General features: G+C 34.8%; 1 protein-coding gene across 3 annotated transcripts in view; it reads left to right on the forward strand.

Annotated features, from left to right (window-relative positions):
- ALCAM (activated leukocyte cell adhesion molecule) overlaps window positions 1-10007 on the forward strand; it is a 197811-nt gene extending 187804 nt beyond the window's left edge. For all 3 annotated transcript variants that reach the window (XM_060298029.2, XM_060298030.1, XM_060298031.1), the window contains one exon: window positions 9892-10007. In XM_060298029.2, coding sequence (XP_060154012.1) covers window positions 9892-9979 — 88 coding nt within the window. In that variant the 3' untranslated portion in view covers window positions 9980-10007. The remainder of the gene's footprint in view (window positions 1-9891) is intronic.
- Window positions 10008-17118: the final 7111 nt, after the last annotated feature.

The following is a 17118-nucleotide window of genomic DNA, read 5'->3' on the forward strand; positions in this document are numbered from 1 at the left end:
TGAACATGTTATGTAATACTGATTTAAAGTTCTTAACTGTTATTTCCAGTCTCTATTATCCAAGGATATTCTCTGGGCTTTGTGTTACATTATTTTACTCTTCATTTTTATGTGTGGTAACTTCTTATTCATAACTATTCTTTGTTTGGTGATATGTTGTAGAGATCCTAGGTTCTACTGTATAGGCTAAAGGATATGGATTGTCTTTTCTGGCAGAGAATTAGATTACTGGCTGATTTCCTTGATCATGTCACAGTTACTGTTACATTTTATATTTCACATCTGTCTCAGGGTGAATGCTGAATCTTGACACATAGTCTTTACTAAGTTTTTCTGGGATTTCAATAGAAAGATTGACATGATTGCCAATAACTCCTGGCTTGGTGAGGTTCAACTACAAACTCTGTCTCCTCTGTATGGGTAACAGCTAAAATCTATGTCAGGTTTTTAAGCTTTCCAGGTGTTGCTTTCTTCTGGGCTACATGAAATTTCTTCCACACATGCAGTTTAGAGATCATTTGTGTAGTTTACACACAAATCTGGGCTCCTCACCACTCTTTGGCTCTCTCCTTTTTTGAGATTTTATTACCCTTGATTTCAAGGTTTAGTTCTAGTTAGCCTATGCCTCTGCAAATGGGAGATGCCCTCAGAGGAAAACTTATGCAAAAGTAGAGCTCACCCAGTATAGGGGTCAACTTTCCTTCAGTTTCTAATTTCTTCTTGTTACGCTCAAGTATAGCCATATAGCTTATTCTGTATTTTCCTGAGAGTTTATAATGTTATAAATGTAAGAATTGACAAAATAGAAGTGGGTTGCTTTAATCATTACTATTACAAGAGCTTCTTATAGTCCATGCTTTATTTTATTTTATTTATTTGTTTGTTTATAATTTTTGAATTTTGTTTTATTTATTTTTATACAGCAGGTTCTTATTAGTCATCAATTTTATACACATCAGTGTATACATGACAATCCCAATCACCCAATTCATCACACCCCCACCCCCACCCCCATGCCACTTTCCCCCCTTGGTGTCCATAGGTTTGTTCTCTACATCTGTGTCTCAATTTCTGCCCTGCAAACTGGTTCATCTGTACCATTTCTCTAGGTTCCACATATATGCGTTAATATACGATATTTGTTTTTCTCTTTCTGACTTACTTCACTCTGTATGACAGTCTCTAGATCCATCCACGTCTCAACAAATGACCCAATTTCGTTCCTTTTATGGCTGAGTAATATTCCATTGTATATATGTACCACATCTTCTTTATCCGTTCGTCTGTAGGTGGGCATTTAGGTTGCTTCCATGACCTGGCTACTGTAAATACTGCTGCAATGAATATTTGGGGTGCATGTGTCTTTTTGAATTATGGTTTTCTCTGGGTATATGCCCAGTAGTGGCATTACTGGGTCATATGGTGATTCTATTTCTAGTTTATTAAGGAACCTCCATACTGTTCTCCTTAGTGACTGTATCAATTTACATTCCCACCAACAGTGCAAGAGGGTTCCCTTTTCTCCACACCCTCTCCAGCATTTGTTGTTTGTAGATTTTCTGATGATGTCCATTCTAACTGGTGTGAGGTGATACCTCATTGTAGTTTTGATTTGCAATTCTCTAATAATTAGTGACATTGAGCAGCTTTTCATGTGCTTCTAGGCCATCTGTATGTCTTCTTTGGAAAAATATCTATTTAGGTCTTCTGCCCATTTTTGGATTGGGTTGTTTGTTTTTTTAATATTGAGTTGCATGAGCTATATATATATTTTGGAGATTAATCCTTTGTCCGATGATTCATTTGCAAATATTTTCTCCCATTCTGAGGGTTGTCTTTTCTTCTTGTTTATGGTTTCCTTTGCTGTGCAAAAGCTTTGAAGATTCATTACGTCGATTTGTTTATTTTTGTTTTTATTTCCATTACATTAGGAGGTGGATCAAAAAAGATCTTGCCATGATTTATGTCAAAGAGTGTTCTTCCTATGTTTTCCTCTAAGAGTTTTATAGTGTCTGGTCTTACATTTAGGTCTCTAATCCATTTTGAGTTTCTTTTTATGTACGGTGTTAAGGAGTGTTCTAATTTCATTCTCTTACATGTAACTGTCCAGTTTTCCCAGCACCACTTATTGAAGAGACTGTCTTTTCTCCATTGTATATCCTTGCCTCCGTTGTCATAGATTAGTTGGCCATAGGTGTGTGGGATTATCTGTGGGCTTCCTATCTTGTTCCATTGATCTATGTTTCTGTTTTTGTGCCAGTACCATATTGTCTTGATTACTGTAGCTTTGTAGTATAGTCTGAAGTCAGGGAGTCTGATTTCTCCAGCTCCATTTCTTTCGCTCAAGACTGCTTTGGCTATTCAGGGTCTTTTGTGTTTCCATACAAATTTTAAGATTATTTGTTCTAGTTCCATAAAAAATGCCATTGGTAATTTGATAGGGATTGCATTGAATCTGTAGATTGCTTTGGGTAGTATAGTCACTTTCACAATATTGATTCTTCCAATCCAAGAATATGGTATATCTCTCCATCTGTTGGTATCATCTTTAATTTCTTTCATCAATGTCCTACAGTTTTCTGCATACAGGTCTTTGTCTCCCTGGGTAGGTTTATTCCTAGATATTTTATTCTTTTAGTTGCAGTGGTAAATGGGAGTTTTTCCTTAATTTCTCTTCCAGATTTTTCATCATTAGTGTATAGGAATGCAAGAGATTTCTTTGCATTAATTTTGTATCCTGCAACTTTACCAATTTCATTGATTGGCTCTAGTAGTTTTCTGGTGGCATCTTTAGGATTCTCTGTGTATATTATCATGTCATCTGTGAACGGTGACAGTTTTACTTCTTCTTTTCCAATTTCTATTCATTTTATTTCTTTTTCTTCTCTGATTGCCGTGGCTAGGACTTCCAAAACTATGTTGAATAATAGTGGTGAGAGTGGACATCCTTGTCTTGTTCCTGATCTTAGAGGAAATGCTTTCAGTTTTTCACCACTGAATATGATGCTTGCTGTGGGTTTGTCATATAAGGCCTTTATTATGTTGAGGTAGGTTCCCTCTATGCCCACTTTCTGGAGACTGTTTATCACAAATGGGTGTTGAATTTTGTCAAAAGCTTTTCCTGCATCTATTTAGGTGATCATATGGTTTTTATTTTTCAGTCTGTAAATATGGTGTATCACATTGATTGATTTGCATATATTGAAGAATCCTTGCATCCCTGGGATAAATCCCACTTGATCATGGTGTTTGATCCTTTTAATGTGTTGTTGGATTCTGTTTGCTAGTATTTTGTTGAGAATTTTTCCATCTATATTCATCAGTGATATTGGTCTGTAATTTTCTTTTTTTGTAGTACCTTCGTCTGGTTTTGGTATCAGGGTGATGGTGGCCTCATAGAATGAGTTTGAGAATTTTCCTTCCTCTGCAATTTTTTGGAAGAGTTTGAGAACAATGGGTGTTAGCTCTTCACTAAATGTTTGATAGAATCCACCTGTGAAGCCATCTGGTCCTGGACTTCTGTTTGTTGGAAGATTTTTAATCACAGTGTCAATTTCATTACTTTTGATTGGTCTGTTCATATTTTCTATTTCCTCCTGGTTCAGTCTGGAAGGTTACACCTTTCTAAGAATTTGTCCATTTCTTCCAGGTTGTCCATTTTATTGGCATAGAGTTACTTGTAGTAGTCTCTTTGGATGCTTTGTATTTCTGCAGTGTCTGTTGTAATTTCTCCTTTTTCATTTCTAATTTTATTGATTTAAGTTCTCTCCGTCTTTTTCTTGATGCATCTGGCTAATGGTTAATCACTTTTGTTTATCCTCTCAAAGAAGCAGCTTTTAGTTTTATTGATCTTTCCTATTGCTTTCTTTGTTTCTATTTCATTTATTTCTGCTCTGATCTTTATGATTTCTTTCCTTCTGCTAACTTTGGGTTTTGTTTGTTCTTCTTTCTCTACTTCCTTTAGGTGTAAGATTAGATATTTTATTTGAGATTTTTCTTGTTTCTTGAGGTACACTTTTATACTATAACCTTCCTCTTAGAACTGCTTTTGCTGCATTCCATAGGATTTGGATCATTGTGTTTTCATTGTCTTTTGTCTCTAGGTATATTTTGAGTTCCTCTTTGATTTCTTCAGTCATCTCTTTGTTATTTAGTAATGTATTGTTTAGCCTCCATGTGTTTGTGTTTTTATGTTGTTTTCTCTATAATTCATTTCTAATCTCATAGCATTGTGGTCAGAAAATATGCTTGATATGATTTTAATTTTCTTAAATTTATTGAGGCTTGATTTGTGACCCAAGATGTGATCTATCCTGGAGAATGTTCTGTGCGCACTTGAGAAGGAAATGTAATCTGCTATTTTTGGATGGAATGTCCTATAAATATCAATTAAATCTATCTGGTCTATTGTGTCACTTAAACCTTCTGTTTCCTTATTTATTTTCATTTTGGATGATCTGTTCATTGGTGTAAGTGAGGTGTTAAAGTCCCCCACTATTATTGTGTTACTGTCAATTTCCTCTTTTATAGCTCTTAGCAGTTGCCTTATGTATTGACGTGCTCCTATGTTGGGTGCATATATATTTATAATTGTTATATCTTTTTGTTGGATTGATCCCTTGATCATTAGGTAGTGTCCTTCCTTGTCTCTTGTAACATTCTTTATTTTAAAGTCTATTTTATCTGATATGAGTATTGCTACTCCGGCTTTCTTTTGATTTCCATTTGCATGGAATATCTTTTTCCATCCCCTCACTTTCAGTCTGTATGTGTCCCTAGGTCTGAAGTGGGTCTCTTGTAGACAGCATATATATGGGTCTTGTTTTTGTATCCATGCAGCAAGCCTGTGTCTTTTGCTTGGAGCATTTAATCCATTCACGTTTAAGGTAATTATCGATATGTATGTTCCTATGACCATTTTCTTAATTGTTTTGGGTTTATTTTTGTTGGTTCTTTTCTTCTCTAGTGTTTCCCACTTAGAGAAGTTCCTTTAGCATTTGTTATAGAGCTGTTTTGGTAGTACTGAATTCTCTTAGCTTTTGCTTGTCTGAAAAGCTTTTGGTTTCTCCATCGAATCTGAATGAGATCCTTGCCGGGTACAGTAATCATGGTTGTAGGTTCTTCCCTTTCATCACTTTAAGTATATCATGCCACTCCCTTCTGGCTTGTAGAGTTTCTGCTGAGAAATCAGCTGTTAACCTTATGGGAGTTCCCTTGTATGTTATTTGTTGTTTTTCCCTTGCTGCTTTCAAGAATTTTTTTTGTCTTTAATTTCTGCCAATTTGATTACTGTGTGTCTTGGTGTGTTTCTCCTTGGGTTTATCCTGTATGGGACTCTCTGTGCTTCCTGGACTTGGGTCGCTATTTCCTTTCCCATGTTAGGGAAGTTTTCAACTATAATCTCTTCAAATATTTTCTCGGGTCCTTTCTCTCTCTCTTCTCCTTCTGGGACCCCTATAATGCGAATGTTGTTGCGTTTAATGTTGTGTCAGAGGTCACTTAGGCTGTCTTTATTTCTTTTCATTCTGTTTTCTTTATTCTGTTCCACAGCAGTGAATTCTACCATTCTGTCTTCCAGGTCACTTATCTGTTCTTCTGCCTCAGTTATTCTGCTATTGAGTCCTTCTACTGTAGTTTTCATTTCATTTATTGTATTGTTCATCTCTGTTTGTTTGTTCTTTCATTCTTCTAGGTCTTCATTAAGCATTTCTTGCATCTTCCTGATCTTTGCCTCCATTCTTTTTCCAAGGTTCTGGATCATCTTCACTATCATTATTCTGAATTCTTTTTCTGGAAGGTTGCCTATCTCCACTTCATTTAGTTGTTTTTCTGGGGTTTTATCTTGTTCCTTCATCTGGTAAATAGCTCTCTGCCTTTTCATCTTGTCTGTCTTTCTGAGAATGTCATTTTTGTTCCACAGGCTGCAGGATTGTAGTTCTTGCTTCTGCTGTCTGCCCTCTGGTGGATGAGGCTATCTAAGAGGCTTGTGCAAGTTTCCTGATGAGAGGGACTGGTCCATGATTTATTTTTAAGTTGTGAAAATATTATGTCCTCAAACTTATTATAACTTCCTTCTTCCCATACTGGTCAAAGTAGGTTGAAAAAAAACACAATTGCAAAATTGATTTATTACATTGCTAAATTTATTTTATTTTATTTTATTTTTATACTTATACAACATTGACTCTTTTATCTGTCTCTCTCTCTACTGGCTCCCTGCGAGTTGGAATTTTTACTTTGGAGGAAAGAATATTATTTAATGAAGTGAGTTTGAAAGAATAAAAGAGAAAGAGAGGGAGTGAAAAGAAAAGTAGAGAGAAAAGGAATGAAGGAAAAGTCAGGGAGGTGAGAGGATGCAAGGAGAATAAAAGAAAAAGGTTTTGAGAGTCATGTAGTTTTCCTTGATTGCCACAATATCTTACTGATTTATAGAAATTATAGTTATTAGTATATATTAGAATATATAGCAAGGTGCTATTAGAATAATCAAGGTACATGTTTATGCATATAATTTTGTTCAGTTTTACCTGAAAACATTGGAGTAAGACGTCACTCAAGTTCTGTCATTTCAATGTAGTATTTTCTCTATTTTACCTATCTGTAAAAAAGCAGCTGGGTCAGTATTGACTTCATATTGCTGAACACTAATATCATCAGGAGCAGTAAAAGGGATTAGATACAAACTGTAATAAAGTCAGTTAGTTCAATGCAAGAAAAAAATATCTTTTGGACGCCTACCATAAAGTAAGATATAATAAAACATGGTCCTTATTATCAAGGAGCTTACACTCAACTCAGGGAGACTAAAGAGATTGGCCACATTTGAAGTGTCATGGGACAGATGGCTGGAGGTCTGGGTAGAGACTCACTGAATGGAAGAGCTGGATCTCTCTGTGTTTAAGATCTGAAGAAAGCAAAACATGCCAGAGTCTCAATCAGAAACTTGAGAGGTCCATGACTTAGGAGTAGGGACAAACCAGATGTAGACTGAGTCTTACTAAAACTGCAACTGAGCTTCAGACCCTATCTCCTCACCTATCTGCAGTAAAGGGGGGACATTATGTGATGGAAAATAGCATCATATGTAGTCTCTTCTGTTATTTTATATATGGTGTCATGCAAAAAAAAAAGGACTAGATATGCAAAGAGTCAAGAAAATATAATCAATAATCAAGAGGAAAAATAGACAAGCAGATCTATGCATTATTTGGGTATTGTAGTTAACAGGCAAGGATATTAAAATAACTATAAATAAGATATTGAAAGGGGAAGAAAAGATGGCCAAAGGAGATGAATGGAATAGAAAATAGAAATGTACTTTAAAATATTTAAAAATCAAATTGACATTTTAGACTTGAAAAAGATACTAATAAAAAATAGGTTTGGGGGGACTTCAGATAATATTAAAAAATAGGTCTTTGGGGACTTCCCTCATGGTACAGTGGTTAGGAATCCGCCTGCCAATGCAGGGGAGCCAGGTTGGAGCCCTGGTCTGGGAGCATCCCACATGCCACGGAGCAACTGGGCCCATGCGCCACAGCTTCTGAGCCTGCGTTCTAGAGCCCACGAGCCACAACTACTGAGCCCCTGCGTGCCACAGCTGCTGGGGCCAACATGCCTAGAGCCCGTGCACTGCAGCGAAGAGTGGCCCCTGCTTGCCACAGCTAGAGAAAGCCCGTGCACAGCAACGAAGACCCAATGCAGCCATAAATAAATATATAAATAAAAGACTTGACCTTTTAAAAAAAAAATAGGTCTTTGGTGGATAAATTTAAAAGCAGACTGGCCACAGCAGAACATAAGAGAAGTAAACTGGAATACAGATCAATAGAAAACATCCAAGTTGAAGCACAGAGAGGAAAAAGAATAGATAAGATACACAAGAAAATGAGAGACATGTGGGACACACACAAAAGGTCTAATTTATGTATAAGTGAAATCCCAGAAAGAATAAAGAGCAAGAATGTCTGTCACCAGTAAAATAGATAAATAAGCCCAATAACAAGCTATACAGCAATGAAAATAAGCAACGTACAACTACATGCAACATTATATATGAATGTCACAAACATAAAGTTGAGTTTAAATAAAAGGCAGACAAATGAATACATGTGGTATGATTCCATTTATAACAAATTATAAAACCAGGTAAAACCATTCTGTGAGATATCAGGATTATAGTAACCTTTGGAGAAGTAGAAGTGACTGGAAGGGAGTATAATTGGGGATTTCTTCATCTGCAACTATTTTATTTCTTGAACTAGGTACTAGTTACATTCATGCACCCAGTTTTTGAAAATTCATTGAACTGTACTCTTATGATAGGTACATTATCTTGTGTGGATATTATTGAGGTTACTAAGATTTTATTCATTACTAGTTAAGTAACTTATTAGCAAAAGAGACTAGACCTCAAAAGATCTGTGGTATGTATATATGTGTATATATATATATATATGTATATATATATATAAAATGTGATATATATAATGTAGATGGCATATATACCTCTATTTTATACATGTAAATTCATATATATATATATACTGTCTCATATTATAGGACTCAATCATGTTGGCAGGGTTTGAGGTTGCTCTCCTGCTTATGAATCAATTTAGAAGGCTGTAGTTTAAGCTAAATTAAGAATTTTAAAATCACAAATTAAATTAAATTTAGGCTAAATATAATGAATGTCTCAGTATGAATGAGCCATATGTCTTTATCTCACTTGGACATAAATCATACACAGTTACACACTATTAACACTATGACACTCTTAACACTATCACACTATTAAGTTGTGATTCTTAGCAAATGAGTTAAGGAGTTCTATTTAAAGCATAGAAATACTTTTAGGGAAAAATGGAGTTTTCTACCCTAGCTTCCTTAACCAAGAGACACGTCTGGTACTATATAATTTTTATATAAATGTAGAAGTATTACTAGGAATTATATAGCAGTAATAATTTGAAGTACCATATCACTGTGATTCCCTTGATGTGCTTATAACAAGGAGAGAGGGAATAAAGGAGGAATGGAAGGAAGGAAGAGAGAGGGGAGGGAGGGAGGAAGGAGGTAAGGAAATAGTACACTCTTGGAAATACAGTTATGATTTCTCTCAAGTGGTCACAAAACCAAGGAATTTAGCTGTGTGTTTAAGAAAACCTGATTTCAGCTCTTAAAAGAGAGAATCTAGTAGTCGTGTGTAACCCTGGAAGCCACTAGGGCAGTGGTTCTCAAATTGCATGCAGCTGGACCACTAGGAGGTCTTGTTTATCATAGATTGCAGGCCCCATCCCCAGAGTTTCTTTTACATGCTTCTATGGTGGGGCCTCAGAATTTTCACTTCTGTCACGTTCCCAGGGGGTGCTGATACTGCTGGTCTGGGGCCACAGTTTGAGAACCACCACACTGGAGCTGCCTTATCTTCTGCTAGGATACAGGACATTGGTTCAACATGGATGCATAATAGGGAATGCAGAAACTGAAAGCCCCTAATGAAACTTCTTCAGAAAATTTTTGCAGGATGTATTTTCCCAGAATGAAAATTTTGACTATCAAATGATAATAATTACTTCCCGGAAAGTAGAAAGAAAATCAACCCAGCCAAAAGCATGATGCAACTAAGTATGTATAGTCTGTGTTCAAAATAACTGACTTTTTTTCTCTTAGCATACATTTAATGCAACCCTACAACCAAGGTAATTTCAGTGGAATGTGTTCTGTTACCAGTCAAGGCTCACAGATGTGGAATTGTTTGTCCTAGGGGCTTACCTGTATTAGATGTATAACATTTGCTTTTCAAAGATACATTAATGTGAACCCTAAAATTAAAAATAAGAAAGGTTAAATATGTGTGTGTCAATGTGATAATGTTTAATTCTCTCATAGGACTGCATCAAAACATGTAAACAAGGATCTTGGTAATCTGGAAGAAAACAAAAAGTTAGAAGAAAACAATCACAAAACAGAAGCCTAAGAGAGAAACTGTTCCACTTGTTGTCCAGGTGGGTAGGCTGTTTGAGGTTTACAGAAATAATTCCCAGGAAAGTATGAAACATCCTAGAGATGAAAGGGAAAGCCTTGACATTAAGATACCTTATAATTACAGCTTTCAAACAGGAAGAGAGTTTTTCAAAAGGAAACTTTGGTTACTCAGAAAGGTATTCTCAGAAGTATGGAATCTCAACGGATTCCCCATCCTCTGAATAAAAATCATTATCCTCAGAATAATTGAAATCAATTTTGAGATTTTAACATTCAATGAGCATTTTTTATTCTAATGCCAAAAATTTTGCTGAGTGCAAAAATCTTAATTTTATAAATTGATATTTTGATTAGATGAGAAGAAATTCTCATACTTTATTTTTAAAAGCAATTATGAGAATAATTTTAAAATATAAAAATTTTAATCCAAGGATTTAATATACTTAAAAGTGTCAGCATATTTATACAGCCATCTCTCAAATCATTCTAATGAACTGACTAACAAATTTGTGTGTGTGTACACACACACACTTTTCCAAATAGTGTATATATTATATATGTGTGTATGTATCTATATGTGCATATATATGTATGTGTGTATTACGTATATATCAATATAATATATATGCATGCACATATATTGCATACATCAATATATAATAGCTATATGAGTGTGATTTTTAAGATAATCTCCAAAAGAGGTATGTTTCCATGGTATTGCCACTTTCAATTTGAACTTTTTATTTTTATTTATGTTCTCTTGAGCCAGTCAAACAGAGAAGCCATTTGGACAAATTATTTTTTGTGTCCTTGAGAATAGTGTTACTATAGTTTACTCAAATATATAAAAATCCCCAACAGCCATAGTAAAACTTTGGTTCATTATAAATAAACTGCAAGTTATGATTCGAGTAGGTCACCTAAATTAATCCCATAGAGGAGATAGGGAGCAAGGGAAAGAATTGCAATTAGAAGAATGCACACAGGAAAGAAAAATAAGAATGATTGAAATAAGACATTTTTATAATCTGGAAACCAGAATTTCAAAATGATTGGGTGAAAGGAGTGAGATCTGAATTCCTTCCCTTATCCTGCCTTCCACTGGAGACCAAGTACACAGCATTCCCACCTGATTCTTATTTCTGCTTCTCTAGGATTCATTCCTCAATCCTCTGTAAATGTAGAGTTTGCCGTCTTTTTTCTTCAAAATCAGATAGAGTAAATTCTCAAAGGAAAATTGAGCTTGAGGACAAAACCCACAAAATGGAGTGTGATTTGAAGGGATAAGTGAGTTTGTTAACCTGAAGAGAAACAGAATGAAATATTTTCCTGAAAAACCTTATAATTTTCATAAGAATTAAGCAGTTTTCACAAAAATACTTTCAACAATTCAAAAAGATTATTAGTTGAAGAGCTGCAGCAATACCTGGGATTACAGTTAGGTTCCGGGACAGTGGAGCTTTATAAAAAGCTCTTATGAAAAAAAAAAAAAGCTCTTATGAAGTATCACTTTCAGTACAAAACATATGTTGATTGTGAAAAGTGATTGCTATGGTAACTTATCTGAATTGTGGTTTTTTTCATCATTTCAGAGAAAAGAAAACTATATAGACCAATTGAAGCATGAACGTGGATTGTATTTAAGACATATACAAAGACATTGACAGCAATTCATGGTTCAAGTGTTAAGCAGTTCATTCTACCAAGCTGTCACAGGATTTTAGAGAATTATCTCAAATAAAACAATGAAATGAAATTACAAACAATAACAACAAGTTTTGGCAGCCATGATAATAGGTCATATGTTGTGTTGGTTTGATTTTCTTTTCTGTAAATGTCTGCACTGAGAATTCCTTTTTGGTTTGCCTTTTATGTAAATTTTTTACGTAGCTATTTTTATACACTGTAAGCTTTGTTCTGGGAGTTGCTGTTAATCTGGTGTATAATGTGACGCTTTTATTTCAATTGTTTATATGGATAATCTGAGCAGGTACATTTCTGATTCTGATTGCTATCAGTAATGCCCCCAGACTCTCTCACAAGCACCTAAATCCCAAAGGTGGCAGCTTGTGACGATTGGGGACACAGGTTGCCCTAATCAAAAACTGATTTTTATCACTAGGGAAGAGGAGGCAAAGAGTGAGGTTGATAAGCACCAGATGAACTACTTCTGTGTACATGCCACCAGCTGACTCTCAAGGAAATCACACGCATGTATGGACACACACATAATAATGGTGCTCCCAAACTGACAATTTTGCCTATTCTGAAAAAAACATCACGTAGAATTTGGGTAGCATTTACCTTTAGAGACACCTGCTAGTAAATTATTTTCTGTCAAAATAAGAAAACAAATCAATGAATGAGAGACAGTTTGAAAATATCATGGATAACATTCCCATTTTCATAGGTCACTATGTAAATCACTGTAATTGAAAATTGGAATTAAATCCTTTGGGTTATCCACTGCCTTAAAATTATACCTATTTCCTTTAAAAAAAAAGGTATCAGTCAGAATTGGAGATTTTTAACAGTGATCATTATCAAAGCTGTGTTATTTTCCACAGAATATAGAATATATATTTTTTTCGTGTGTTTTTGTTAACTACGCTACAGATATTGAATGCACCTTGAGATCATTTAGTGTTTTTAACTGGTACATAATTTATCAAGCAGTACATCAAAAAGTATAATAATAAAATGTCTATATACCTTTAATTACATTCAAATTTGTAACTTTATAAACATGTTTTATGCTGGAGGAAATTTATAGGGTGGTAGTGTAAATGGAAACTTTTTGAAGTAGGCTGGATATGGGCCAATAGCTACTTGGGACTAGACTTTTAAACTTTGCTCTTTCAAGCAGAAGCCTGGTTTCTGGGAGAACACGGCATGGCCATTTTTGTCACGGATTTACATAACTTTATTGAAGAAAAATGAACATCAGATTTCCGGGTATAGAACTGTGTTCTTTTGGAGGAAAGGAAGACTCGTGTTTGTTTTTTAGATTGATGGAATAAAAAATTAGGAAGGCAATGAAAAATAAATTGAAGATTAAAGTCAGATGAAGATTAGGAATAAATACTTTGCCACTTCTGCATTATTTAGAAACACACGTTGTTGTACATTTGTAAACCATTTGCTGTCTGAGCAATAGTGACTCAGTTTAATAAAAGCTTCCTATAGTGTATTGGTATGAATTAAATACATAAAATATCCTATTAGACTCGATGCTGTATAAAATATTATGGGAAAAAAGAAAATATGTTATTTTGCCTCTAAACTTTGATTTATTGAAGTTTTATTTGGCAGGAAAAAATTGAATCTTGGTCAATATTTAAACCAAAGTGAAAGGGGAAAAACCAAAGTTATTGTTTTGCATGGCTACGCCATTCTGTTATCTCTGTAAATACTGTGATTTTTTTTCCTTTATCTTTAGAATTTTGTTAAAAAAATTCTAAAATTTTTAAACACCTGCTTTCCACAATAAACCATGAACACTAAAATGAACTTATTTCCATATAAATATTTTTTCTTTTTATCTTTTGGTGTGAGAGATCAAAGGTTCAAAGTTTAATTCCTAAGAGACATTTGCATAAAGAAGCAATGCAACAATAGAAAGAGAGGTTTTTACTGCAATTATTTCTTGGCGTCTATGGTTAACTAAGTCCAAAAACAGCCTAGAGAGCAGAACATGGGAAACTCTGAGCTTTGGACTGAAAGCAGAAAGTTTGCCTGGGGAAAAAAGAGACAACATCGTTACCAGTGAATCAATGCCTGGATAAAACGGAAAGCTTATGTGTGCAACTGCAGCCATAAGCACAGCAAGGCTGGGAAGGAATATAATGCACAATCCTCAACCTTTGAGGTTTCGTCTTTCCAAACTTAACTCTCTGGCAACAGGAGACAGGTTTTGCCAGTTCAAGGTTCACTCCCTATCTGTGATTACAGGACTTGTATGTGGAAATGGATTAACATACCCGTCTATGCCTAAAAGATAATAAAACTGAAATATGTCTTCACATATCTCTCACAGCTGTCTGCCTCTTGTCTAAACTAGGATGTTCATGCATAGAAAGTAGTTGTCTTTATTAAAGAGTGGAAAACTCATTGTGACTCCCCATCTCCCTGGAGAAGTAATTCAGCAAAATAAAATTGTCCATGCCCTCCTATGATGTCAGGTAAGCCGCTTCAGCTAGTCCCCGATTTCACAAGGGGTGATTTCTATAATGCGTGTATCTCCCTTTTCAGCCATAGAGTCACACTTATTGTGGGCCTCCCACGTGGCTGTCCTGGGAACTGACTTAAGAGGACCCTTGCCTGTTCAGCATACCATCTGGAGTTACCTAGGCATGAACCTAGAAATGCTTCCCCCTCCAAGTAAGGTAGAGCCAGCTATGTGCGTCAGAGAAAGTAATTAATATTTATTGAGCTCATTCTGTGTGCTTGGGCCATCTATACGTTATCTTTTTTAATCCTGAACGGTTATAAATAGTATTAAATATCCCCCGTTTCACAGCAGAAAATTGAGGTTTAGAGAGATTCCATAACTCCCAAGTACGTTTAGCTTCTAAGAAGATAAGTCAGGTATCAAACCGATCTGATTCTAAAGGCCATGCTCACCCCAGTCTACTATAATTCCCACACTTCTTTAATAAAGAAATCTTCCTTTTTAGAATATGTAAAATTGAAAAACATTAATTAATACATGAACTGGTTATACCATCTATAAAGGATTATTCCAAGATATTCAAATCACTTAATAGGCAAATATTATAGTATTTTAACTGTATTTGGAGTATTAGACATTATATATATGATTAAAAACTTCTGTATTTAAAAATGTGATGTGACATATATATATCAATCAATATATATCAATCACATCACACTTAAATACCTCCCCCATATGTATATATATATATATATATATAAAAATCTCACACACACACACACACTATATATATATATATATATATATATACCACATTACATATTAAACACACATACTGCTCTCAGATACTAGTTACCTATTGTGAGACCTGGACTATATTGGTGTTTTATTTACACTGCTTCATTTGAATCCACCCACCATTCTGCTACAGGAGGTGCTGTCCCTATCTTACACATGAAGACAATGTAAATAAGTTTGTCTCCAATCACAGACACCAGGAGTGGCTGACCTAGGACCCGTGCTCAAGATGACCAAGTTTAAGTTCTATTCACTACATTGTTTATCATCCCTGTTGTATTGAATATACATCTAATCTATGCTTGGGGAGAGTGCCAAAAGATAGATTTGCATTGAATAACCTACTTGTTCCCCCTAGTAACTAATGCCATTCATATTCAGAGTAATATGATAAGAAATATGTGAAAACTGCTTTGAAAACAATAAATTATTATATAAATGTTAGTTTTTTATTACATGTCTAAGGAATTAAGTGTACTATTCTAAAAAATGCAGTAGATTTGGCTTTACAAGTATCATACTTTAACAATAAAAATTACTTCAGTTAAACGTAGAATGTATATTTCTTATCTAAGCTTCTGAATAAAAAGTATTTTAAAAACACTAGAAACATGAAGTCAGAATACTGGAGTTCATTTTTTCCCCCTTTTTACCTGTTCCAATCCAATTTCTTTTTCTTCAGCAAATATCCATCTCTCATTTTTTCTTATAAATGCTCCTCAAATGCACAAATATTCATTGGAAAATGAACACACAAGCATAAGACTGCAAAGGCAGATGGCATTCTCAAGTTACCTGTCTTGTCTCTTTTTATTAGCTAGCTCAGGAAAAGGTTTTACCTTGTGATGGCCAAGCAGCTGAGTGAATTCAAAGATATTCAATTACATTTATAGGTGTTTACACGCACACATGCATACACACGCACACACAGACACACAGACACACACACACACACACACACACACACACACATTATGGGCTACTTTACCCCATAAACCTGTAAGGGAGGCTATAGGATTTGCTCATCAGAAAAGGAATTGTTTGAAGAGCTACAAAATATTTGTCAAATAGGAAGCAGCTACGGGGTAAAAATATTCATGGTACTTTGATGGGAGGCATTCATAATTGTAACAAAAGGTATAATAGCACATGTTAGACTCAATAGTTGCAATGAAATTTGTATGAGTAAACCTAATTGCATAAACTCTATACTACCAAGAAATAAATGAGGTCCTCAACATCTAGAGGCTCAACATAAATTATTATATTCTTTAAGAAAATGTGTATTATCAGAGAGCACAGGCTATGGTCTCCAGAAGGTATAGCATTTGACAAAACATGCCTTCAGAAGCTGACAGCAGCTCAATGTGGACTATTTGTGAGATAAATAATCAAAATGTCATCTCAACTTTTTCTATAATATTTTCTTTCTGATTGTTTTCCCAGCTAGGCCAGCATAAATTGAGCTTCAATTAGAAGTTTAAATTGATGGCTCGATTCATATACCGAGATGTTCACTTCCACAGAAATAATAGTTGAAATTTGGGCAATCCTGAATAATTCTTTGAATTCTCATCGGTGAAAAAAACATGTTATTAGTGAAATGAGATGTATTTACTGCTGGAAAATTGATTCATGGGACTCTCCCTGGGATGGCTTATTAAGGAAATGGAATGGTTCTGATAAGAAAAGTTTTATGTTTAAGCATCAGAGTCGTTCCTTACATGCTAAACTGTTAGTAAAAACCCAATTTACCCACAAATTCTGGGCTTCTAAATTGTTGGCAGTAACAACTAAGTTCCTTTTTCTTACCTTGATTAGAATGGCCACCAAAAGCTTTAAGATAGTGTTTGCATTGACAGACAAATAGACATTACCTATTGTTGAGTCTGATTCCAAAAGGAAAGATGATTTTTTCAAACATTTTCAGGTTCATTTACAGGAATAATCGTCTGTGACTTTTCTTAATTTAGAGAGCTTTGTTCTTCATATATAATAGTTGCATATTAAGCTACTTGAAAGATGATGGGTTTTTGTCACACTGGCAACACCACAAAACAACAAATAGAGCTTCCTCCATATTCCTAACAGATAATCTGTTTTCAGAGAAATGCAATTTAAAAGTTGCGTGTAGTGATTACTCTTTCATTTTTTAAGTT

Source organism: Globicephala melas, chromosome 4, assembly GCF_963455315.2.
Source record: "Globicephala melas chromosome 4, mGloMel1.2, whole genome shotgun sequence".
In the NCBI taxonomy this organism is placed as follows: domain Eukaryota; kingdom Metazoa; phylum Chordata; class Mammalia; order Artiodactyla; family Delphinidae; genus Globicephala; species Globicephala melas.